Source organism: Carcharhinus amblyrhynchos, unplaced genomic scaffold, assembly GCF_965287045.1.
Source record: "Carcharhinus amblyrhynchos unplaced genomic scaffold, sCarAmb.v2.hapA chromosome_1260, whole genome shotgun sequence".
Lineage (NCBI taxonomy): Eukaryota > Metazoa > Chordata > Chondrichthyes > Carcharhiniformes > Carcharhinidae > Carcharhinus > Carcharhinus amblyrhynchos.
In genome coordinates, this window is record NW_027651000.1 from 2,501 (window position 1) to 28,889 (window position 26,389).

Below are 26,389 nucleotides of genomic sequence, written 5' to 3' on the forward strand. Positions count from 1 at the left end.
GTTTGGGGATTGGGGGCGGGGTTTGGAGATTGGGGGCGGGGTTGTGGGTGGGAGTTGGGTTTGGGGGTTGGGGCAGGGTTTGCAGATTAGGGGCGGGGATTGGGGGCATGGCTTGGGGATTGGGGGCGGGGTTTGGGGATTGGGGGCGGGGTTTGGGGATTGGGGGCGGGGTTTTGGGATTGGGGTGGGGTTTGGGGATCGGGACGGGGTTTGGGCAGGGTTTTGGGATTGGGGCGGTGATTGGGTATAGGTGTGGGGGCTGGGGGTGTGATTGGGGGCGTGGTTTGGGGATTGGGGTGGGGTTTGGGGATTGGGGCGGGGTTTGTGGGTGGGGATTGGGGCGGGGTTTGTTGTCTGGGGGCGGAGTTTGCTGTCTTCAGGCGGGGTTCGTTAGATTGGGGCGGGGTTTGTTGTCTGAGGGTGGGGATTGGGGCGGGGTTTGTCGTCTGGGGGCGTGGTTCGCTGTCTGTGGGCGGGGTTTGCTGTCTGAGGGTGGGGATCGGGGAGCGGGTGTGTCACTCTTTCTGGTCCGGATGCTCCCTTTTCCGGTGCCGCTTGTCTGGGTGCGGAACCATTTGACGGAGACACTGGGTGGAGCTGTTTCCATGGAGACGGGGGGGGGCAGACAGGAAACTAGAGAAAGAAAGTGAGAGGCAGAGAGAGAGGCAGGCTCAGTCACACGGAGTGAGACACACACACGTAGAGCCTGTTGTTTGTGGGGGGAGTGTGTGTGTGAGGTTGGTATAAGTGGTGATAGTGTAGGTGAGGGAATGGGGGTGAGAAAGAGAGAGAGGGAGGAGTGGCAGGAGGGAGAGAGCAGGAGGACAGAGAAATAGCACTGAGGGCTCTGCTGGGGTCCGTGCCCCGGAGAGGGGGCGCGCGGGGTCCGTGCCCCGGAGAGGGGGCGCCCGGGGTCCGTGCCCCGGAGAGGGGGCGCCCGGGGTCCGTGCCCCGGAGAGGGGGCGCCCGGGGTCCGTGCCCCGGAGAGGGGGCGCGCGGGGTCCGTGCCCCGGAGAGGGGGCGCGCGGGGTCCGTGCCCCGGAGAGGGGGCGCGCGGGGTCCGTGCCCCGGAGAGGGGGCGCCCGGGGTCCGTGCCCCGGAGAGGGGGCGCCCGGGGTCCGTGCCCCGGAGAGGGGGCGCCCGGGGTCCGTGCCCCGGAGAGGGGGCGCCCGGGGTCCGTGCCCCGGAGAGGGGGCGCCCGGGGTCCGTGCCCCGGAGAGGGGGCGCCCGGGGTCCGTGCCCCGGAGAGGGGGCGCCCGGGGTCCGTGCCCCGGAGAGGGGGCGCCCGGGGTCCGTGCCCCGGCGAGCGGGTACAGGGGTCACGTATTGTTGACTCTCCGGGTTACTTGCTGTTTGTGTTGCTAACCAGTTGCTTGTTTGTGTCTTGTTGCTGATTCAGGGCTGGCGGATTTCAGTGCTCCTTCTCCGTGACCAAGCGGGAATCCTGGAAAAGAACATTCCAGTGAGGGATCTCCGAGCCATGTGACAGACAGCCCGGGGGGCCTGAGGCGACTTCCTCTCCAATCCGCACCCCAGCTCCCAGCTCTGTTGTGGGGCACTCGAAGTGGGCAGACTGGAGAGGGCCACCCCGTGGGCGTTTGGCTCAGCACCCTCAGTCTGCCGGTGTGTGAAGAATCTTATCAGCGGGACAGGGACAGCAGTGACTCACACAGTCTAGCTCGATGAATGGCCCTCACACTGAACCCTGAGCGAGACGTTACAATCCCCAGCAGACTGCCAGTCCCAGTGAGTACAACGTTATTCTGGTTGCTCCATCCCTGTCCGTCACACTTCTGCTTTCCTCCCCTTCTCCCCACTGTACGCTCTCTCCATCTGTCTCCACAACACCCCCCCACCTCCCTCCCCCTCTCCCTCCCTCCCTCTCTCCCTCTCCCTCCCTCCCTCCCCCTCTCCCTCTCTCCTCATCCTGAGGGGCTGAATGTCTCTGTCAAATGCAGAGGGGGTTTTTTAACTGATCTTTACCCCTCCTCCCCATAGGTAGTGGAGAGAGAGCGAGCGAACGAGTGTGAAAATGACAGGGTATCTGGACTGGATGCAGGACCACACAGGGGCGCTGATGTTGAGGATGAAGCGGACACTTCTCCAAACAGCGATTCTGATCAGTATGATCTTGCTGCTTCTCTGGATGTCCGTATTCCTGTATGGGAGCTTCTACTATAGCTATATGCCTGCGTTAAGCTTCACTACGCCAGTATACTATCAGTACAGGTAAAACCGTCCCCTTGTATCCAATAGCCCTGTGGTATTAGCACTAAACTATTCATCCAGAAGCTCAGTTAATCTTCCAGTTAAACATTTTTAAGTTTATTAGTGGGCTTACATTAACACCGCGATGAAGTTACCGTGACAATCCCCTAGCTGCCACACTCCGGCGCCTGCCCGCAGTGTGTGTCAGTTTTTATTGGTCCCCAGGGGAGTGCCTCAGTATTTACACTGAGGGAGAATTTAGCACGGCCATTGCACTCTAATCCACACGTCTTTCAGATCATGGGAGGAAACCGGAGCACCCGGAGGAAACCCATGCAGACGTGGGGAGAATGTGCAGACTTACAGACAGTGACCCGAGCTGCGAATCGAACCTAGGTTCCTGGTGCTGTGAGGCAGCAGTGCTAACCCACTGTGCAGCCCACAGGGAACTGGGTTCAAATTTACAGAGGGTCCCCGAGGGGGGAGTGTGTCAGTATTTACGGGGGGGTGGGGAGTGTGTCAGTATTTACGTAAATAAATTGCCTAATGGTGATCGCTAGACTATCGATCCAGAAACTCAACTAATGTTCTCGGGGACCCGGGTTCAAATCCCGCCCACGGCAGATGGTGGAATTTGAATTCAATATAAAAAATATCTGGGATTAAGAATCTACTGATGACCCATTGTGGGGAAAAACCCATCTGGTTTCCTTTAGGGAAGGAAATCTGCCGTCCTTACCCTGGTCTGGCCTACATGTGACTCCCAGAGCCACAGCAATGTGGTTGGCTCTCAACTGCCCCTCCAAGAGGCAACTAGGGATGGGTAATGATTCTGATTTAATTTATTATTTTCACATGTTGGGATACGGTGAAAAGTGTTGTTTCTTATACAGTGAACAATCATACTGTTTATAGAGAAGGAAAGGAGACAGGGTGCAGAATGTAGTGTTACAGTCACAGCGAGGGTGTAGAGAAAGATCAACTTAATGCGAGGTAGGTCCATTCAAAAGTCTGACAGCAGCAGGGAAGAAGCTGTTCTTGAGTCGGTCGGTACGGGACCTCAGACTTTTGTATCTTTTTCCCGATGGAAGAAGGTGGAAGAGAGAGTGTCTGGGGTGTGTGGCGGGGGGGTCCTTGATTATACCGGCTGCTTTTCCCCGAGGCAGCGGGAAGTGTAGACAGAGTCAATGGATGGGAGGCTGGTTTGTGTGATGGGACTGGGCTACGTTCACCACCCTTTTGTAGTTCCTTGCGGTCTTGGGCAGAGCAGGAGCCCAGACCAAGCTGTGATACAGCCAGAAAGGATGCTTTCTATGGGGCATCTGTAAAAGTTGGTGAGAGTCGTAGCGGACATGCCAAATTTCTGGCCCAGCCAGCGATGCCCATGTCTTATGAATTTTGTGGAAAACCTCTGATTCCAGTCACACTGCTCCCTCCCACTGTATCTCCCAGATTCTCCACATGCTATTCAACTGCATAAGCTTCACAGCTGCTCTCCATGCCCCCCCTCGCCCGTGCTGCCCCACTTCGCCCACCTCCGTGAAGCCTTCTGGCACCTAATGAACCTTCTGCACTCTCATTGGACAGGACAGATTGTGACTCGCAGGATCGGCTTTGTTCCTATCCCATCGGGAATGTTTCTCTGCTCCGGAATGGACGGGAAAAGGTAAGGACCCGGCGGGCTGGGTGTTCAGACAGGGAGCTGAAGAGAGAAGTGGCTTTGGAGACTGCCCCATCAGTGGCTTAAAATTTATTCAGCAGTGTCACAAGCAGACTTACATTGACACTGCAATGAAGTTACTGTGAAGATCCCCTCGTCGCCACACTCCGGTGCCTGTTTGGGTAACACTGAGGGAGAATTTAGCACGGCCAAGGCACCCTAACCAGCACGCCTTTCGAACTGTCGAATCCGTATGATGCAGAGGAGGCCATTCAGGCCATTGAGCCAGCACCAACTACAATCCCACGCAGGCCCTATCCCCTAAACCCCAAATAATTACCCTCCTAATCCCCCTGACACGAAGGGGCAATTTAGCATGGCCAATCTTCGGTGTTACTATCGCTGAATTCCCCCCACTATCAACATCCTGGGGGTTACCATCACTGAACCCCTCCCCACTATCAACACCCTGGGGGTTACCATCACTGAATCCCTCCCCACTATCAACACCCTGGGGGTTACCATCACTGAATCCCCCCCCCACTATCAACACCCTGGGGGTTACCATCACTGAATCCCCCCCCCCACTATCAACATCCTGGGGGTTACCATCACTGAATCCCCCCCCACTATCAACATCCTGGGGGTTACCATCACTGAATCCCCCCCCCACTATCAACATCCTGGGGGTTACCATCACTGAATCCCCCCCACTATCAACACCCTGGGGGTTACCATCACTGAATCCCACCCCCCACTATCAACATCCTGGGGTTACTGTCACTGAATCCTCCCCCACTATCAACATCCTGGGGGTTACCATCACTGAATCCCCCCCCACTATCAACATCCTGGGGGTTACTATCACTGAATCCCCCCCACTATCAACATCCTGGGGGTTACCATCACTGAGTCCCCCCACTATCAACATCCTGGGGGTTACCATCACTGAATCCCCCCACTATCAACATCCTGGGGGTTACCATCACTGAATCCCCCCACTATCAACATCCTGGGGGTCACCATCACTGAATCACCCCCACTATCAACACCCTGGGGGTTACCATCACTGAATCCCCCCCACTATCAACATCCTGGGGGTTACCATCACTGAACCCCCCCACTATCAACATCCTGGGGGTCACCATCACTGAATCACCCCCACTATCAACACCCTGGGGGTTACCATCACTGAATCCCCCCCCACTATCAACACCCTGGGGGTTACCATCACTGAATCCCCCCCCACTATCAACACCCTGGGGGTTACCAACACTGAATACCCCCACTATCAACACCCTGGGGGTTACCATCACTGATACCCTCCACTATCAACATCCTGGGGGTTACCATCACTGAATCCCCCCCCACTATCAACATCCTGGGGGTTACCATCACTGAATCCCCCCCCACTATCAACATCCTGGGGGTTACCATCACTGAATCCCCCCACTATCAACACCCTGGGGGTTACCATCACTGAATCCCCCCCACTATCAACATCCTGGGGGTTACCATCACTGAACCCCCCCACTATCAACATCCTGGGGGTCACCATCACTGAATCACCCCCACTATCAACATCCTGGGGGTTACCATCACTGAATCCCCCCACTATCAACATCCTGGGGGTTACCATCACTGAATCCCCCCCACTATCAACACCCTGGGGGTTACCATCACTGAATCCTCCACACTATCAACATCCTGGGGGTTACCATCACTGAATCCCCCCCACTATCAACACCCTGGGGGTTACCATCACTGAATCACCCCCACTATCAACATCCTGGGGGTTACCATCACTGAATCCCCCCCACTATCAACACCCTGGGGGTTACCATCACTGAATCCCCCCCCCACTATCAACACCCTGGGGGTTACCATCACTGAGTCCCCCCCCCCCCCACTATCAACATCCTGGGGGTTACCATCACTGAATCCCCCCGACTATCAACATCCTGGGGGTTACTATCACTGAATCCCCCCCCCACTATCAACATCCTGGGGGTTACCATCACTGAATCCCCCACTATCAACACCCTGGGGGTTACCATCACTGAGTCCCCCCACTATCAACATCGTGGCATTGACCAGAAAGGTCAAGATATTGAAGATGGCGATAGATAGGTTTTTGATTGGTCAGGGGACTTAAAAGTTACAGGGAAAGAGCGTAGGGTTGAGAAACGTATCTGTTCCTATCGCGGTTGGCAGATAAGTGTGAGGCTCCCGTCTCCCCGTTGACACTTCCTTCCCCCTCCTCTCTCCGCTGCAGGTCATGACATATGGACAGCCGTACCGCATCTCCCTGCGGCTCCTCATGCCAGAGTCCCCCATCAACCAGAACTTGGGAATGTTCATGGTGCGGGCTGTGTGTTACACCAAGGAGGGCCAGGAGATTTCCAGCGTCTCCCGATCGGTGAGTCCTCCCATCAGCGACGGGCTTAGGCGCAGCCTTGGGGTGTCCCAGATGTTGAGGGAGTGGAAGGTGTCGCAGTGGAGAGGGGAGAGAGGGTGAGATCAGCCCACTATCTTATTGAATGGTGTAGCAGGGCTGGAGGGGCTGAATGGTCTTCTCCCGCTCTGTCCTTCTCATCCTAGTGCATCAGACCTGGTGAAAAACTTCTCCAACCTGTGGTCACTGCTGTAACGTGGGAAACACACGCACAGCAAGATCCCAGCAATGTGGGAGGGGTGGGGGGGGGGTGCAGGGGGCTCTGTGTGCGCCTGGGAGGCGGGGATTCGGTGCGCCCGCGTGGGAAGGGGTCTCTGAGTGGGCGGGGGGCTGTAAGCGGGTGAGACAGGTGTTCTGTGTGTGGGGGGGTCTCCATGCGGGCACCAGTGGACGAGGGAACCTGTGTATGGGTCAGTGTGGTCTCTGCCATGTGTGTGGTTGGTAACACCCCGTCTCTGTGTGTGTGTGTGTGTGTGTGTGTGTGTGCTTTCTCTCAGGCGATGCTACAATACAAGTCATGGATGCTGCGGACTCTGGACACCCTGGTGTACGCCCCACTCTTTCTCACAGGCCTGGTGGAGCAGACCCAAGTGGTGGAGATCGAGCTGTTCTCGGACTACCAGGAAGACTCGGTAAGGAATAGGGAGAGAGAGAGATTGCCACCGTGCCCGTGTGTGGAATTTGCGTTGGACTGCCGGGAAGGTGAGAGCTGAGTCTCAGCCCAGGCGTTCTGCCAGAGGCTCCTCCAGCCCCTGCCTCGGACACCCCCTTCCCTTTGAAAGGTACCCTGGTGTTAGCCTGGGCCCGTTATCCTGTTCTTCGTCCTGTACGTAAGCTCGGTCGATGCTTGCGTTTAACGTCCGCGTGTGCGCATCTGCCTGTCCGTGCGTGTGTGCGCGTGAACCCCCCGTGGTGATTATGGGAGACGCAGTGGCTGTTTTGTGCACAGCAAGATCCCACACAGACAACGGTCCGAATGATGACCGTGCTGAGGGGTTGAAGGTTGGCTGGGATGCTGGAGGGAGACGGTAGCTGGGAGTGGAGAGTGGGCGGGGGGGTGGGGGGTGCGGTTGCGCTGTTCTGGTCCCACGGTGGGGAAGGGAGGGGGTGGAACCCAAGCCCTACCCACCCCCCGGAACACTAGGGCGGACGTTCCGCTTGCCCGGGTTGCGGCTGGCTGATGGTGTTGGAAGTGGCGGGGTGCGGTGGGGTTAGGGGTAAAAGGTGTTTGACGCTCTGCTCTGTGTACCTGTACAGTACACGCCAACGATGGGGGCCGTGATCGAGATCCAAACCAAAAGCATCGAGTTGTACAAGGCCCAGCTGCAGATCCACGCACACTTCACAGGAATAAGGTAAGAAACTGAACTGGGACCCAGCCAGATAAACACTGTGGCTACCAGAGCAGGTCAGAGGCTGGGAATCCTGCGGAGAGTAACTCACCTCCTGACTCCCCCCAAAGCCTGTCCACTGGGAATCCTGTGGAGAGTAACTCACCTCCTGACTCCCCCCCACAAAGCCTGTCCACTGGGAATCCTGCGGAGAGTAACTCACCTCCTGACTCCCCCCAAAGCCTGTCCACTGGGAATCCTGCGGAGAGTAACTCACCTCCCGACTCCCCCCCCCGCAAAGCCTGTCCACCATCTACAAGGACACAAGTCCAGAGTGTGATGGAATAATCCCCACTTGCCTGGATGGGTGCAGCTCCCAACAACACTCGAGAAGCTCGACACCATCCAGGACAAAGCAGCCCCGCTCGATCGACACGCGAACCACAAACACTCACTCCCTCCACCACCGACGCACAGTGACAGCAGTGTGTACCATCTACAAGATGCACTGCAGCGACTCGCCAAGGCTCCTTCCACAGCACCTTCCAAACCCGCCACCTCTACCACCTAGAAGGACAAGGGGGGGTGGGCAGCGGACACATGGGGAACACCACCCCCTGCAAGTTCCCCCCCTCCGAGCCACTCACCATCCCGACTTGGAAATATATCGGCCGTTCCTTCACTGTGGCTGGGGTCAAAATCCTGGAACTCCCTCCCTAACAGCACTGTGGGTGTACCTACACCACACACACGGGGACTGACTGATGTCCAATCACAATCCTGGAGCTCCCTCCCTAACAGCACTGTGGGTGTACCTACCCCACAAGAGAACTGCAGCGGGTTCGAGGTGGTGACTCGCCCATTACCTTCTCAAGGGGGGCAGTTAGAGATGGGGGATAAATATCGGCCATCTGAACGTCTAAAAATGAAGGGTACCCTTCTATACGGAGTGCAGGGGCAGATGGAGCTGGGAGCATGTGTCTATAACACATTGAAGGCACTATTCCCAACATTATTAATAGGGGGATAGAACGAAGGAACCCACTCACTGTACCTGAGAACCCTCTTCGCAATGTACCCCCCCCCCCCCCGCTCCCAAGGGGCAGCTGGATACAGAGCAGCCCCCCCAGTGAGAGAGGGACTGCCTCGCAGTGTAACCCCCTCCGCCCCGCCCCAGACAGCTGGATACAGAGCAGCCCCCCCCAGTGAGAGAGGGACTGCCTCGCAGTGTAACCCCCCATCCCCCGGCCCCAGACAGCTGGATACAGAGCAGCTCCCCCCCGCAGTGAGAGAGGGACTGCCTCGCAGTGTAACCCCCCATCCCCCGGCCCCAGACAGCTGGATACAGAGCAGCCCCCCCCCAGTGAGAGAGGGACAGAAAAGTGGGATGGGGGGGGGGGGTGACAGGCATTGCTAACTCTGCTTTCTCTCCTCTCGGACTTACCTATCCCTTCTCTTCCCCTACCTGTCTCCACCCCTTCTCCCCACTCTCCGCCCCACCTTCCACGCTCTCCCCCTTCCCCTTTCTCCCCGTCTCTCCCTGCCCCCTCTCTCTCCCTTTCTCTCTCTATCTCTCCCCCTCTCCACACACCCCCCCCCCCCCCCCCCTCTCTCTCTCTCTCTCTCTCTCTGCATTCCAGGTTTATTCTGTACAATTTCCCTGTGACGTCAGCCATCATTGGAGTGGCCACCAACTTCACCTTCCTGTGTGTCATCGTGCTGGCCAGCTACCTGCAGTGGGTGTGGGGAGGCATCTGGCCCCAGGACTCGGCTCACCCTCCGAGAGCACAGGAACCGGCGCGGGAGCAGCAGCCTGTAAGTACGGCCCGCCATGGGGGCACTCGCTGGTGGGGATAGGGGAACTGAAGCCTAGGGAGATCCGGCCTAGCTGACAGGGGGTGGGTGGCGGGGGTGGCGGGAGCGGCGAGTGAACTCAGCGCTACGCTCTGATTCTACGGACACTCAGTGATGTGGCTATTCGACTTGGTGAGGAATCGAGCAACGGGGACTATTTGGGAATCTCGGCTGATGTCTCTCTTTGTAACCTCCTCCAGCCCCTACACCCCCTCCCTATCTCCGTAACCCCCTCCAGCCCCTACACCCCCTCCCTATCTCTGTAACCCCCTCCAGCCCCTACACCCTCTCCCTATCTCTGTAACGTCCTCCAGCCCCTACACCCCCTCCCTATCTCCGTAACCCCCTCCAGCCCCTACACCCCCTCCCTATCTCTGTAACCTCCCACATCCCCTCCCTATCTCTGTAACTTCCTTCTGTCCCTCCATCCCCTCCCTATCTCTGTAACCTCCTCCAGCCCCAACACTCCCTCCCTATCTCTGTAACCTCCTACACCCCCTCCCTATCTCTGTAACCTCCTCCAGCCCCTACACCCCCTCCCTATCTCCGTAACCCCCTCCAGCCCCTACACCCCCTCCCTATCTCTGTAACCCCCTCCAGCCCCTACACCCCCTCCCTATCTCTGTAACCCCCTCCAGCCCCTACACTCCCTCCCTATCTCTGTAACCTCCTCCAGCCCCTACACTCCCTCCCTATCTCTGTAACCTCCTACACCCCCTCCCTATCTCTGTAACCTCCTCCAGCCCCTACACCCCCTCCCTATCTCCGTAACCCCCTCCAGCCCCTACACCCCCTCCCTATCTCTGTAACCCCCTCCAGCCCCTACACTCCCTCCCTATCTCTGTAACCTCCTACACCCCCTCCCTATCTCTGTAACCTCCTCCAGCCCCTACACCCCCTCCCTATCTCTGTAACCTCCTCCAGCCCCTACACCCCCTCCCTATCTCCGTAACCCCCTCCAGCCCCTACACCCCCTCCCTATCTCTGTAACCTCCTCCAGCCCCTACACTCCCTCCCTATCTCTGTAACCTCCTACACCCCCTCCCTATCTCTGTAACCTCCTCCAGCCCCTACACCCCCTCCCTATCTCTGTAACCTCCTCCAGCCCCTACACCCCCTCCCTATCTCTGTAACCCCCTCCAGCCCCTACACTCCCTCCCTATCTCTGTAACCTCCTACACCCCCTCCCTATTTCTGTAACCTCCTCCAGCCCCTACACCCCCTCCCTATCTCCGTAACCCCCTCCAGCCCCTACGCCCCCTCCCTATCTCTGTAACCTCCTCCAGCCCCTACACCCCCTCCCTATCTCCGTAACCCCCTCCAGCCCCTACACCCCCTCCCTATCTCTGTAACCCCCTCCAGCCCCTACACCCCCTCCCTATCTCTGTAACCCCCTCCAGCCCCCTACACCCCCTCCCTATCTCCGTAACCCCCTCCAGCCCCTACACCCCCTCCCTATCTCTGTAACCCCCTCCAGCCCCTACACCCCCTCCCTATCTCTGTAACCCCCTCCAGCCCCCTACACCCCCTCCCTATCTCTGTAACCCCCTCCAGCCCCCTACACCCCCTCCCTATCTCTGTAACCCCCTCCAGCCCCCTACACCCCCTCCCTATCTCTGTAACCCCCTCCAGCCCCCTACACCCCCTCCCTATCTCTGTAACCCCCTCCAGCCCCCTACACCCCCTCCCTATCTCTGTAACCCCCTCCAGCCCCTACACCCCCCTCCCTATCTCTGTAACCTCCTCCAGCCCCTACACCCCCTCCCTATCTCTGTAACCTCCTCCAGCCCCTACACCCCCTCCCTATCTCTGTAACTCCCTCCAGCCCCTACACTCCCTCCCTATCTCTGTAACCTCCTACACCCCCTCCCTATCTCTGTAACCTCCTCCAGCCCACTACACCCCCTCCCTATCTCTGTAACCTCCTCCAGCCCCTACACCCCCTCCCTATCTCTGTAACCTCCTCCAGCCCCTACACCCCCTCCCTATCTCCGTAACCCCCTCCAGCCCCTACACCCCCTCCCTATCTCTGTAACCTCCTCCAGCCCCTACACCCCCTCCCTATCTCCGTAACCCCCTCCAGCCCCTACACCCCCTCCCTATCTCTGTAACCTCCTCCAGCCCCCTACACCCCCTCCCTATCTCTGTAACCCCCTCCAGCCCCCTACACCCCCTCCCTATCTCTGTAACCTCCTCCAGCCCCTACACTCCCTCCCTATCTCTGTAACCCCCTCCAGCCCCTACACCCCCTCCCTATCTCTGTAACCTCCTCCAGCCCCTACACTCCCTCCCTATCTCTGTAACCTCCTCCAGCCCCTACATCCCCTCCCTATCTCTGTAACCTCCTCCAGCCCCTACACCCCCTCCCTATCTCTGTAACCTCCTCCAGCCTCTACATCCCCTCCCTATCTCTGTAACCTCCTCCAGCTCCTACCACCCTCCGAGATCTCTGCGCTCCTCCAATTTCAGCCTCTTGAGCATCCCCTGATTCCCATCACTCCGCCATTGGCAGCCGTGCCTTCAGCTGCATCGGGGGGGCCCTGAACTCTGGAATTCCCTCCCTAAACCTTTCACTTTGTTCCCACTCACTAAGGAAATTTGGCATGTCCGCCAAGACTGTCACCAACTTTTACAGATGCCCCATAGAAAGCATCCTTTCTGGTTGTATCACAGCTCGGTCTGGGCTCCTGCTCTGCCCAAGATCACAAGGAACTACAAAAGGGTGGTGAATGTAGCCCAATCCATCACACAAACCAGCCTCCCATCCATTGACTCCGTCTACACTTCCCGCTGCCTCGGGGAAAAGCAGCCGGTATAATCAAGGACCCCCCCGCCCACACACACCCCGGACATTCTCTCTTCCACCTTCTTCCGTCGGGAAAAAGATACAAAAGTCTGAGGTCCCGTACCGACCGACTCAAGAACAGCTTCTTCCCTGCTGCTGTCAGACTTCTGAATCTTGTTGATCTTTCTCTACACCCTCGCTGTGACTGTAACACTACATTCTGGACTGTCTCCTTTCCTTCTCTATGAACAGTATGCTCTGTCTGTATAGGGTGCAGGAAACAATACTTTTCACTGTCCCAGTACATGTGACAATAATCAGATTACTTTGCCCCAGTTTGAGGAGGAGAAGACCATAAGACATAGAAGCAGAATGAGGCCACTCGGCCCATCGAGTCTGCTCCACCATTCAATCATGGCTGATATTTTCCTCATCCCCCCATTCTCCTGCCTTTTCCCCTGACCCCCTTATTAATCAGGAACCTCTCTATCTCTGTCTCAATGACCCGGCCTCCTCTGCGGCAAAGAGTTCCACAGATTCCCCACTCCCTGGATGAAGAAATTCCTCCTCATCTCTGTGTTAAAGGATCGTCCCTTTACCCTGAGGTTGTGCCCTCTCTGGTTCTAGTTTTTCCTACGAGTGGGAACATCCTCTCCACGTCCACTCTATCCGGGCCTCGCAGTATACTGTAAGTTTCAATAAGATCCCCCCCTCCTCATCCTTCTAAACTCCAACGAGTACAGACCCAGGGTCCTCAACCCGTTCCTCATACGACAAGCTCTTCATTCCAGGGATCATTTGTGAAGCTCCTCATTATCATGCTATCTGTTGTGAGGCTGCTTTCAATGAAGTGGAGATGCCAGCGTTGGACTGGGGTGGGCACAGTAAGAAGTCTCACCACACCAGGTTAAAGTTTCAACACTTTATTTGGTACCACGAGCTTACAGAGCGCCGCTCCTTCGTCAGGTTTATTTGGAATTTAGAACATTGGGGACAGGAAGGTCAGAGATGGTTCCTGGGAAACCCCCCACCCCCACCTGTCACTGCGACGATGTGGTTAGCACTGATGCCTCACAGCGCCAGGGACCTGGGTTTGATTCCTGGCTCCGGTCACTGTCTGCATGGGATTCCTCTGGGTGCTGCAGTTTCTTCTCACAGTCCAAAAGATGTGCTGGTTAAGTGCATTGGCCATGCTAAATTGCCCCTTAGTGTCCAAAGATGTGCAGGTTAGGTGGATTGGCCATGCTAAATTGACCCTTAGTGTCCAAAGATGTGCAGGTTAGGTGGATTGGCCATGCTAAATTGTCCCTTAGTGTCCAAAGATGTGCAGGTTAGGTGGATTGGCCATGCTAAATTGACCCTTAGTGTCCAAAGATGTGCAGGTTAGGTGGATTAGCCATGCTAAATTGACCCTTAGTGTCCAAAGATGTGTAGGTTAGGGTGGATTGGCCATGCTAAATTGTCCCTTAGTGTCCAAAGATATGCAGGTTAGGTGAATTGGCCATGCTAAATTGACCCTTGGTGTCCAAAGATATGCAGGTTAGGTGGATTGGCCATGCTAAATTGTCCCTTAGTGTCCAAAGATGTGTAGGTTAGGGTGGATTGGCCATGCTAAATTGTCCCTTAGTGTCCAAAGATATGCAGGTTAGGTGAATTGGCCATGCTAAATTGACCCTCAGTGTCCAAAGATGTGTAGGTTAGGTGGATTGGCTATGCTAAATTGACCCTTAGTGTCCAAAGACGTGCAGGTTAGGTGGATTGGCCATGCTAAATTGACCCTTGGTGTCCAAAGATATGCAGGTTAGGTGGATTGGCCATGCTAAATTGACCCTTAGTGTCCAAAGATGTGCAGGTTAGGTGGATTGGCCATGCTAAATTGACCCTTGGTGTCCAAAGATATGCAGGTTAGGTGGATTGGCCATGCTAAATTGACCCTTAGTGTCCAAAGATGTGTAGGTTAGGTGAATTGGCCATGCTAAATTGACCCTTGGTGTCCAAAGATGTGCAGGTTAGGTGGATTGGCCATGCTAAATTGACCCTTAGTGTCCAAAGATGTGCAGGTTAGGTGAATTGGCCATGCTAAATTGACCCTTAGTGTCCAAAGATGTGTAGGTTAGGGTGGATTGGCCATGCTAAATTGTCCCTTAGTGTCCAAAGATATGCAGGTTAGGTGGATTGGCCATGCTAAATTGACCCTCAGTGTCCAAAGATGTGCTGATGCTAAATTCTCCCTCAGTGTACCCGACCAGGTGCCAGAGTGTGGGCGACTGGGGGATTATCACAGTAACTTCATTGCAATGTTAATGTAAGCCTTACTTGTGATCCTAATGAATTAACTTTTGCAGCATTGTTTTTGCCACTGCTGAATTGTTCCGTTCTCTTATTCTTTCCCCCTCTTCCAGCAGGTACCATCTACGTTAATCGCCGCACAGGGGGGCTCACGGAGAAGGACCAACATCCCGCGCAACGTGCATTCGACGCTGCCCGGCGCCAATGTGCTGAACAACACACCCACCGGCAGCAGTTCACAAGCTTCCTGGGGGCAGGCGAGCAATTTGGTGCTGGGGCCACTCGATTTGGATGCCACCGGTACGCCCGCACTTAGTCCTCTGCATTTCCCTTCAAAACACTCCCAGGACAGGTACAGCACGGGGTTAGATACAGAGTAAAGCTCCCTCTACACTGTCCCCCCCATCAAACACCCAGGACAGGTACAGCACGGGGTTAGATACAGAGTAAAGCTCCCTCTACACTGTCCCCCATCAAACACTCCCAGGACAGGTACAGCACGGGGTTAGATACAGAGTAAAGCTCCCTCTACACTGTCCCCCATCAAACACTCCCAGGACAGGTACAGCACGGGGTTAGATACAGAGTAAAGCTCCCTCTACACTGTCCCCCATCAAACACTCCCAGGACAGGTACAGCACGGGGTTAGATACAGAGTAAAGCTCCCTCTACACTGTCCCCCCATCAAACACTCCCAGGACAGGTACAGCACGGGGTTAGATACAGAGTAAAGCTCCCTCTACACTGTCCCCCCCATCAAACACTCCCAGGACAGGTACAGCACGGGGTTAGATACAGAGTAAAGCTCCCTCTACACTGTCCCCCCCATCAAACACTCCCAGGACAGGTACAGCACGGGGTTAGATACAGAGTAAAGCTCCCTCTACACTGTCCCCCCATCAAACACTCCCAGGGACAGGTACAGCACAGGGTTAGATACAGAGTAAAGCTCCCTCTACACTGTCCCCCCCCATCAAACACTCCCAGGGACAGGTACAGCACGGGGTTAGATACAGAGTAAAGCTCCCTCTACACTGTCCCCCCATCAAACACTCCCAGGACAGGTACAGCACGGGGTTAGATACAGAGTAAAGCTCCCTCTACACTGTCCCCCCATCAAACACTCCCAGGACAGGTACAGCACGGGGTTAGATACAGAGTAAAGCTCCCTCTACACTGTCCCCCCATCAAACACTCCCAGGACAGGTACAGCACGGGGTTAGATATAGAGTAAAGCTCCCTCTGCACTAAATTGACCCTTAGTGTCCAAAGATGATCGTGGCTGATCATCAAATTCAATACCCTGATTTCCCACCCCCATGTGAAGAAATTCCTCCTCACCTCAGTCCTAAAAGGTTTACCCCTTATCCTCAAATTATGACGCCCTAGTCCTGGACTCCCCCCACCATGGGGAACATTATTGTCCCTTGTAGATGGTGGACAGGCTTTGAGGGGGGAGACAGGAGGTGAGTTACTCTCCGCAGGATTCCCAGTGGACAGGCTTTGGGGGGGAGTCAGGAGTTGAGTTACTCTCTGCAGGATTCCCAGTGGACAGGCTTTGCAGGGGGGAGTCAGGAGGTGAGTTACTCTCCGCAGGAGTCCCAGTGGACAGGCTTTGTGGGGGGAGTCAGGAGGTGAGTTACTCTTTGCAGGATTCCCTGTGTTGATGTGGATATGCTGGTGTTGGACTGGGGTAAACACAGTAAAAAGTCTGAGGACACCAGGTTTTAGTCCAACCGATTTATTTGATAGTAAACTCACAAGCTTTCGGGTTAGTCCCTTCGTCAGGTGAATGGAGAGTTCTGGCCTCAGACAGAGCATATAAAGCACAGACAGTTTAGAGATTACTGATTAGAATGCGAATCTTTACATCTAACCTGCTGTTCAAGTCCTGAAGTGGCCGACAATGTGAGTGGAAGGAGTACTGATCACAGGTTAAAGAGATGTGTATTGTCTCCAGACAGTACAGTCAGTGAGGTTTTGCAAACCCAGGCAAGTCACGGAGGTTACAGACAGGGTGACGTGAACCCAAGATCCCTGTTGAGACCGTCCTCATGTGTGCTAACTTGGCTATCAGTCTCTGCTCAGCGACTCTGCGCTGTCGTGTGTCGTGAAGGCCGCCTTGGAGAATGCTTACCCGAAGGTCAGAGGCTGAATGCCCGTGACCACTGAGGTGTTCGCCAACAGGATTGGTGATTGTTGAGCGATGTTCATTCATCCGTTGTCGTCATGTCGCACTATCTGTTACCCCCGTGACTTGCCTGGGTTTGCAAAACCTCACTGACTGTGCTGTCTGGAGACAATACACATCTCTTTAACCTGTGATCAGTACTCCTTCCACTCACATTGTCAGCCACTTCAGGACTTGAACAGCAGGTTAGGTGTAAAGATTCGCATTCTAATCAGTAATCTCTAAACTGTCTGTGCTTTATATGCTCTGTCTGAGGCCAGAACTCTCCATTCACCTGACGAAGGGACTAACCCGAAAGCTTGTGAGTTTACTATCAAATAAATCGGTTGGACTAAAACCTGGTGTTGTCAGACTTTTTACTGGGATTCCCAGTGGACAGGCTTTGGGGGGGAGTCAGGAGGTGAGTTACTCTCTGCAAGATTCCCAGTGGACAGGCTTTGGGGGTGGGGGTAGTCAGGAGGTGAGTTACTCTCTGCAGGATTCCCAGCCTCTGACCTGCTCTGGAAGCCACAGTATTTATCTGGCTGGGTCCAGTTCAGTTCCTAGTCAACGGTAACCCCCAGGATTTTGATGGGGAGGGAGCCAGTTTCCTCTGACAGTCCGAAAGATGTGCAGGTTAGGGGGATTGGCCATGCTAAATTGTCCCTTAGTGTCCAAAGATATGCAGGTTAGGGTGGGTTGGCCATGCTAAATTGTCCCTTAGTGTCCAAAGATGTGTAGGTTAGGTGGATTGGCCATGCTAAATTGCCCCTTAGTGTTCAAAGATGTGCAGGTTAGGTGGATTGGCCATGCTAAATTGTCCCTTAGTGTCCAAAGATGTGTAGGTTAGGGGGATTGGCCATGCTAAATTGTCCCTTAGTGTCCAAAGATGTGTAGGTTAGGGTGGATTGGCCATGCTAAATTGCCCCTTAGCACCCAAAAATGTGGAGTTAGGTGGATTGGCCATGCTAAATTGTCCCTTAGTGTCCAAAGATATGCAGGTTAGGGTGGGTTGGCCATGCTAAATTGTCCCTTAGTGTCCAAAGATGTGTAGGTTAGGTGGATTGGCCATGCTAAATTGTCCCTTAGTGTCCAAAGATGTGTAGGTTAGGGTGGATTGGCCATGCTAAATTGCCCCTTAGCACCCAAAAATGTGGAGTTAGGTGGATTGGCCATGCTAAATTGTCCCTTAGTGTCCAAAGGTATGCAGGTTAGGGTGGGTTGGCCATGCTAAATTGTCCCTTAGTGTCCAAAGATGTGTAGGTTAGGTGGAATGGCCATGCTAAATTGTCCCTCAGTGAACCCAAGCAGGTGGCAGAGTTTGTTGACTCGGGGATTTTCACAGTAACTTCATTGCGGTGTCAATACTTGTGACAGTAATAAATGAATAAGCTTGAAATCTAATGGAGGGGGGGGGACGTCTTAGCCCAGAGGGGGCATGGAGCAGATGGGTGAATGGCCTGTCAGTTCAATGTCATCGCTCACCGCCTGAGCGAGCAAGGTTCCTGGTACGCGAGTGCCACGTTCGGGGTCCAATCTTCTAACCGTTGCCCTTGTTTTTTCAGGCTTTCCCTCAGAGGCCTTCGGGCCCGAGCAACCCGCAAAAGGTACGGTTCCCACTGAGTCAAAACATCAGCTGGAAAACAGCCCCTGCTCAGAGCGCCCAGAGGCGTTACCAGCAGAGCCACCTCTGAATAGGCGCGAAAAGCCACTCGCAAGCAAACGCCTGTGCTGTGAGGAGGAGGCCCAGAGGCTGCGGGGTGACTTGGACAGGCCGGCTGAGTGGGCAAATGCAGATGCGTGTGAGGTCACCCACTCAGGAGAAACAGGGAGGAAGATTATTATCTGAGCGGTGGCAGCTTAGGGAAAGGGGGAGTGCACCGTGACCTGGGTGTGCTGGTGGATCAGTCGCTGAAGGTTGGCACGCAGGTACAGCAGGAAGGCCAGTACCATACTAGCCTTCATAGCGAGAGGATTGGAATATCAAAGGATGTCTTGCTGCAGTTATATAGGGCCTCACTGTGTGCAGTTTTGGTCTCCTAATCTGCATGCTGTTCATAGAGAAGGAAAGGCGAGGGTGCAGAATGTAGTGTTACAGTCACAACTAGGGTGTAGAGAAAGATCAGCTTAATATTTGATTTGATTTATTAATGTCACATGTACTGGGATACAGTGAAAAGTATTGTTTCTTGCGCGCTATACAGACAAAGCATACCGTTCATAGAGAAGGAAAGGAGAGGGTGCAGAATGTAGTGTTACAGTCACAGCTAGGGTGTAGAGAAAGGTTAACTTAATATTTGATTTCATTTATTACTGGCACATGAGGTCTACAAAATACTGAGGGGCATAGGGTAAGGTTTTCCCAAAGGTAGGGGAGTCTAAAACTAGACAAGGTGAGAGGCGAGAGATACAAACGGGTCCAGAGGAATAATTTTTTCACACAGAGGGTGGTGAGTGTCTAGAACGAGTTGCTAAAGGCACGGACAATTTTGTCTTTTTAAAAAGCATTTAGATAGTTACATGGCTAAGATGGGTATGGGGGATATGGGCCAAATGTGGGCAGTTGAGACTAGCCTAATGGTTAAAAACTGGGCAGCATGGACAAGTTGGGCCGAAGGGCCTGTTTCCATGCTGTGAACCTCTAATGAGGTGGTTTGTTTTGGTATGAAGACTAAGGAGGTGGCTCAAGTTGGAAAATAAGAGTGTAAATGTGGGAGACGAACAGGGGGGTGGGGGGAGGAGATCTGAGGACCCCGATTCTCACATCACAGGCTAATGAGGCTATTAAAAACACCAGGGTTCCTTTTGAGAGGGATAGAATCGAGTTCCACATTGTCCCCATTCCCAGGGAATTAATATTAAGCTCTTCTCAAACCTCGATTTAGATCAGACACAGAGTTCCTGGGAACGGTTCCGGCCTCCATGTTAAATTAAGGGTTCAGAGATTAACTGGAACAATACCAGAACTGGGAGGAGTGAACAGACCGGGGCTCTTTTCTCTGGAAAAGCAAAGGCTGAAGTGGGGGGGGAGTGACCTGACAGAGGAACTTACAATAAATGGAGGTGGTTTCAATAGGGTCGATGTGTAGAAGATGATTCCACTTCCTTGGGGAGACCAGAACTAGCAGATCATCAATATCAGACAGTCACTGATAAATCCACTGGGGGAATTCAGGAGAAATATCTTTACCCAGAGAGTGGAGAGAATGTGGGACTCACTCATACAGGGAGTGGGGGGAGAATGTGGGACTCGCTCCCACGGGGGGAGTGGGGGGAGAATGTGGGACTCGCTCCCACGGGGGTAGTGGGGGAGAATGTGGGACTCGCTCCCACGGGGGGGGAGCGGGGGAGAATGTGGGACTCACTCCCATGGGGTGAGGGGAATAGTGTTGATACATTTAAGGAGAGGTGGTAATACATGAAAGAGAGAGGAACAGAAGGATTTGATGGGGGGGGGGGGAGGTGAAGTGGGGAGGTGGCAAGAGGCTGAGAAGAGCCTCCAATAACACCAGCACAGAGTGGATGGGCCAAATGGCCTATGTTTCTCAGCCAGGAATTAAACATAGCAGGATAGGTCCCAAACAACTGTGCACCCTGGTATGTGTAACATGGAAAAGCTAGAGGCTGCTATCATCTTAAAGATTGCCCCTATTTTGCAGGCGCATTGATGGACCGCTCTGGAAAGTATCCGCCTGGCCCCGTAATGCCTGACCTTGCTGCAAAAGGTACAGTTTCCGATGAGCTGAAGTTAAAATTTTGTTTCATTCGTGTCACAAGTAGACTGACATTAACACTGCAATGAAGTTACTGTGAAAGTCCCCTAGTCGCCACACCAAGGCAACAGGCACAGTGGGTTAGTGCTGCTGCCTCACAGCACCAGGCACCCGGGTTCGATTCCGGCCTTGGGTCACTGTCTGCACGGAGTGTGCTCATTCCCCCCGTGTCTGCGTGGGTTTCCTCTGGGTGCTCCTGTTTCCTCCCACAGTACAAAATGTGTGGGTTAGGGGGATTGGCTGTGCTAAATTTCCCCTTTAGTGTCAAGAGAACTGGCTAGGGTAAATACCTGTGGTTACGGGGATAAGGCCTGCATGGAATTTTTGTCAGTACATCCACAGATGTGCAGGTTGGGTGGATTGGCCATGCTAAATTGCCCCTTAGTGTCAGGGGGAACTAGTTAGGGTAAATGTGTGGGGTTATGGGGATAGGGCCTGGGTGGGATTGTGGTCGGTGCAGACTTGATGGGCCGACTGACCTCATCTTGCACTGTAAGGATTCTGAGTCCGGCGCCTGTTCGGGTTACACTGAGAATTTAGCACAGCCAATGCACCCTAACCAGCATGTCTTTCGGACTGTGGGAGGAAGCCAGAGGAAACCCACGCAGACACGAGGAGAATGTGCAGATTCCACATAGACAAGCTGGGAATCGAACCCGGCTCCCCAGTGCTGTGAGGCAGCAGTGCAAACCACCGTGCCAAATATAACCCCTCAAACGGTCGCAGGCCCCAGTGACGGAGAAACGGAAAATGCTGAGTAAACTCAGCAGGTCTGGCAGCAAGAAAGAGAATCGAGCCAGTGTTCCAGATCGAAACAATCCTGATCTCAATGAATGGCATCCAGACACATTCAAACCGGTTGTGAAGAGAGATGTCACGTCTTTTGAAATTAATCAGTAAAAGGAATAGCCTCGGTGGACCAGCAGAGAGCTAATGTGTTTTGTCAGAGAGGTAATTAAAGATGTAACCAAGGACCGTCTACAAACTCAAAATAATCACCATTCTCTGCCAGCGGCACAGTGGTTCACAAGAATGATCCCTGGAATGAAGAGCTTGTTGTATGAGGAACAGGTTGAGGATTCTGGGTCTGTACTTGTTGGGAGTTTAGAAGGATGAGGGGGGATCTTATTGAAACTTACAGGATACTGCGAGGCCCTGGATAGAGTGGACGTGGAGAGGATGTTTCCACTAGTAGGAAAAAACTAGAACCAGAGAGGGCACAACCTCAGGCTAAAGGGATGATCCTTTAACACAGAGATGAGGAGGAATTCCTTCAGCCAGAGAGTGGGGAATCTGTGGAACTCTGCTGCAGAGGAGGCCAGGTCATTGAGACAGAGATAGAGAGGTTACTGATTAATAAGGGGATCAGGGGAAAAGGCAGGAGAATGGGGGATGAGAAAAATATCAGCCACGATTGAATGATGAAGCTGACTCGATGGGCCGAGTGGCCTAATTCTGCTCCTATCTCTGATGGTCTTTTGGTTGGCACTGCTGTGCCACAGCGCCAGGGACCTGGGTTCGATTCCCAACTTGGGTCACGGTCTCTGTGAAGTCTGCACATTCTCCCCGTGTCCACATGCATTTTCTCCGCGTGCTCCAGTTTCTTCCCACAGTCCAAAGATGTGCGGGTTAGGTTAAAGTAAAAGTTAAAGTTTATTTAATAGTCTCACAAGTAGGCTTACATTGACATTGTAATGAAGTTACTGTGAAAATCTCCCAGTTACCCCACTTCGGTGCCTGTTCAGGTACACTGAGGGAGAGTTTAGCGTAGCCAGTGCCCCTTATCAGCACACCTTTTGGACTGAGGGGGAGCTGGAGCATCCGGAGGAAACCCATGCAGACACAGGGAGAATATGCAAACTCCACACAGACAGTGACCCAAATTCTCCCTCAGTTTTTTGATTTGATTTATCATTGTCTCGTGTATTAACATGCAATGAAAAGTATTATTTCTTGCATACTATATAGATAAAACATACTGTTCATAGAGAAGGAAAGGAGAGAGTGCAGAATGTAGTGTTACAACTAAGGTTTAAAGAAAGATCAACTTAGTGCGAGGTAGGTCCATTCAAAAGTCTGACGGCAGCAGGGAAGAAGCTGTTCTCGAGTCGCTCGGTACATGACCTCAGACTTTTGTATCTTTTTCCCGATGGAAGAAGGTGGAAGAGAGAATGTCCAGGGTGCGTGGGGTCCTTAATTATGCTGGCTGCTTTTCTCGAGGCAGCGGGAAGTGTAGACAGAGTCAATGGATGGGAGGCTGGTTTGTGTGATGGGACTGGGCTACATTCACAATGTTTTGTAGTTCGTTGCTGTCTTGGTCAGAGCAGGAGCTATACCAAGCTGTGATACAACCAGAATGCTTTCTAGGCGCTGGGAGTGTGATGACTAGGAGAGTTACATTGCGGTGTTAATGTAAACCTACTTGTGATACTAATAAATAAACTTTCAAAAACTTTGAATGATTTATTGACAAACTGCAGCGCTATAGGACTCTCTCCAACTGAGCCATTCAGACCAGTCAGAGTGCAAAATTCAGAAACACACAAGCAATTATAGTTTCAAATTTGATTACATGTATACCAATACCAATGAAAGTATAGGAGTTTTCTCTATCCCTTCACAGATATTGATTAAGGTTACATCATGCATACATAAGGGTACAGTTGTCCAGTTATACCTTGGGCATGTTATATCATCAAGAGATGGTAGCTGTATCTCTGACCAATGGCATATCAATCTCCCATTCTTTGTTTGAATGGACAAGTGCAGATGCACATCATTCAATTTTGTTTTATTCATTCGTGGGACATGGGGGAGTCCCTGGCTGGCCAGCATTTTTTGCCCATCCCTAATTGTCCTTTGAGAAGGTGGTGGTGAGCTGCCTTCTTGAGTTGCCATTGGGGAGGGAAATCCAAGACTTTGACCTCAGCAACTGCGAAGGAACGGTGATATATTTCCAAGTCAGGATGGCGAGTGTCTTGGAGGGGAACTTGCAGGTGGTGGTGTTCCCCATGTATCTGCTGCCTTTGTCCTTCTAGATGGAAGTGGTGGTGGGTTTGGAAGGTGCTGTCTAAGGATCTTTGGCGAGACGCTGCAGTGCATCTTGTAGATGGTACACACTGTTGTCACTGTGCGTCGGTGGTGGAGGGAGTGAATGTTTGTGGTTAGCGTGTCGATCGAGCGGGGCTGCTTTGTCCTGGATGGTGTCGAGCTTCTCGAGTGTTGTTGGGAGCCGCACTCATCCAGGCAAGTGGGGAGTATTCCATCACACTCCTGACTTGTGTCCTTGTAAGATTGTTCAATTATGTTCAAACGGTCCTTGACTCTTATCTGGGTCTTGCTTTAACTAAAAGCAGTGGTTCTCACATATTTTTCCCCGTGTGACTGAGATACAATTTAGCTTCTGTGATTCTCATACTGGTGTGATTATTAACCCTTGCATTGCCCCTGTTTTGCAGGCATTATTACGGAAGCTGCTGGAAGGACTGACCGCTCCACAATACCTGACCGTTCTGTAAGAGGTACAGTTCCCAATGATCTAAATATTGCCTCCAGAACAACCCCTGCTCCGAGCGGGTGGCAAAGTATCAGAGGCTATGAAATGGGGATCGAGAATTCACGAAGAAAGGGAATAACTCCCAAGAGGGAGAGATTTGTATATTTACAAGTGTAACAGGCCTACAGACCGGTTAGCTGATTGTCAGAGGTAGGTAAGGTGATGGAATCCTTACTCAATGATCGTAGAATCCCTACAAGGAGGCCATTCTGCCCAGCGAGTCAGCACCGACAACAATTCCATCCAGGCTCTATCTTCTATGTATTTATCCTGCCCTTGATACTAAGGGGCAATTTAGCATGGCCAATCCCCCTAACCTACACATCCCAGGACACTAAGGGGCAATTTAGCATGGCCAATCTAACCTGCACATCTTTGGACACTAAGGGGCAATTTAGCATGGCCAATCCACCTAACCTGCACATCTTTGGACACTAAGGGACAATTTAGCATGGCCAATCCACCTAACCTACACATCTTTGGACACTAAGGGACAATTTAGCATGGCCAATCCACCTAACCTACACATTTTAGGACACTAAGGAGCAATTTAGCATGGCCAATCCACCTAACCTGCACATCTTTGGACACTAAGGGACAATTTAGCATGGCCAATCCACCTAACCTACACATCTTTGGACACTAAGGAGCAATTTAGCATGGCCAATCCACCCTAACCTGCACATCTTTGGACACTAAGGGACAATTTAGCATGGCCAATCCACCTAACCTGCACATCTTTGGACACTAAGGGACAATTTAGCATGGTTAATCCAAATGATTAATTCACCCAGTGTCACTCCCCGCCACCCTGCACATTCCTCCTTTTGGATAACAATCTAATTCCCTTCTGAAAACCCTCGGTTGAACCTGCCTCCACCGCACTCTCAGGCAGCACCTTCCAGATCCTAACCACTGACCGGGTGAAAAGGTTTCTCCTCGTTTCTCCATTGCTGCTTTTACCAATTATTTTAAATCCCTGTCCGTCTCTCGTTCCCCATCCTTTTCCGAGTGGGAACAGTTTCTCCCTCTCTGCTCTGTCCAGCCCCCCCTCGTGATTTTGAGCACTTTGATCAAATCCCCTCTCGGCCTTCTCCTCTCCAAGGGGAACAGTCCCAGCTTCTCCGATCTATCTCTGTAACTGGAGTTCCTCATCATGGAAACCGTTCTTGGGAATCTATCCCATACTCTCTCCATTGTCTTTACATCCTTCCTAAAGTGCAGGACCCAGAACTGGACACAATTCTCTAGCTGCGGCCAAACTACTATCTATGATTTGATTTGATTTATTATTGTCACATGTATTGGGATACATTGATAAGTATTGTTTCTTGCACACTATACAGACAAAGCATACCGTTCATAGAGAAGGAAAGGAGAGGGTGCAGAATGTAGTGTTGCAGTCACAGCGAGGGTGTAGAGAAAGATCAAATAGTATTTGATTTGATTTATTATTGTCACGTGTATTGGAATGCAGTGAAAAGTATTGTTTCTTGCGCGCTATACAGACAAAGCATACTGTTCATAGAGAAGGAAAGGAGAAGGTGCAGGATGTAGTGTTACAGTCATGACTAAGGTATACAGAAAGTTCAATTTAATGCGAGGTAGGTCCATTCAAAAGTCTGACAGCAGCAGGGAAGAAACTGTTCTTGAGTCGGTCGGTACAGGACCTCAGACTTTTGTATCTTTTTCCTGATGGAAGAAGGTGGAAGAGAGAATGTCCGGGGTGTGTTTGGGGGGGGTCCTTGATTGTGCCGGCTGCGTTTCCCGAGGCAGCGGGAAGTGTAGACAGGGTCAGTGGATGAGGCTGGTTTGCGTGACGGGACTGGGCTACATTATGACGTTTAGTATTTCCTCACGGATCTTGGGCAGAGCACGGAGCCCGACCAAGCTGTGATACAACCAGAAAGGATTTTCTATGGGGCATCTGTAAAAGTTGGTGGGAGTCGGAGCGGACATGCCAAATTTCCTTAGCCTCCTGAGAAAGTAGAGGCGATGGTGGGGCTTTCTTAACTATAGTTTTGGCGTGGGGGGGGACCAGGACAGGTTGTTGGTGACCTGGACACCTAAAACTTGAAGCTCTCGACCCTTTCTACTTGGTCCCGTTGATGTAGACAGGGGCACGTTCTCCTTTACGCTTCCTGATGTCGATGACAATTTCCTTTGTTTTGTTGACATTGAGGAGAGATTATTGTTGCCGCACCAGTTCACCAGATTCTCTGTCTCGTTCCTGTACTCTGTCTCATCATTGTTTGAGATCCGTCCCACTACGGTGGTGTCATCAGCAACTTGAGAATCGAACTGAAGG

General features: G+C 52.9%; 1 protein-coding gene across 1 annotated transcript; it reads left to right on the top strand.

Moving 5' to 3' along the window:
* Positions 1-604: 604 nt before the first annotated feature.
* LOC145340665 (seipin-like) lies at positions 605-24,046 on the top strand (the record flags this gene model as incomplete). The annotated part of the gene is made up of 12 exons (XM_080185129.1): positions 605-737; positions 1,400-1,746; positions 1,999-2,229; positions 3,796-3,874; positions 6,144-6,287; positions 6,821-6,955; positions 7,581-7,678; positions 9,295-9,469; positions 14,696-14,882; positions 18,318-18,359; positions 20,412-20,477; positions 23,984-24,046. Coding segments are annotated over exons 3-12 (1,186 nt in total), but the record flags the coding sequence as incomplete, so codon positions are not given.
* Positions 24,047-26,389: the final 2,343 nt, after the last annotated feature.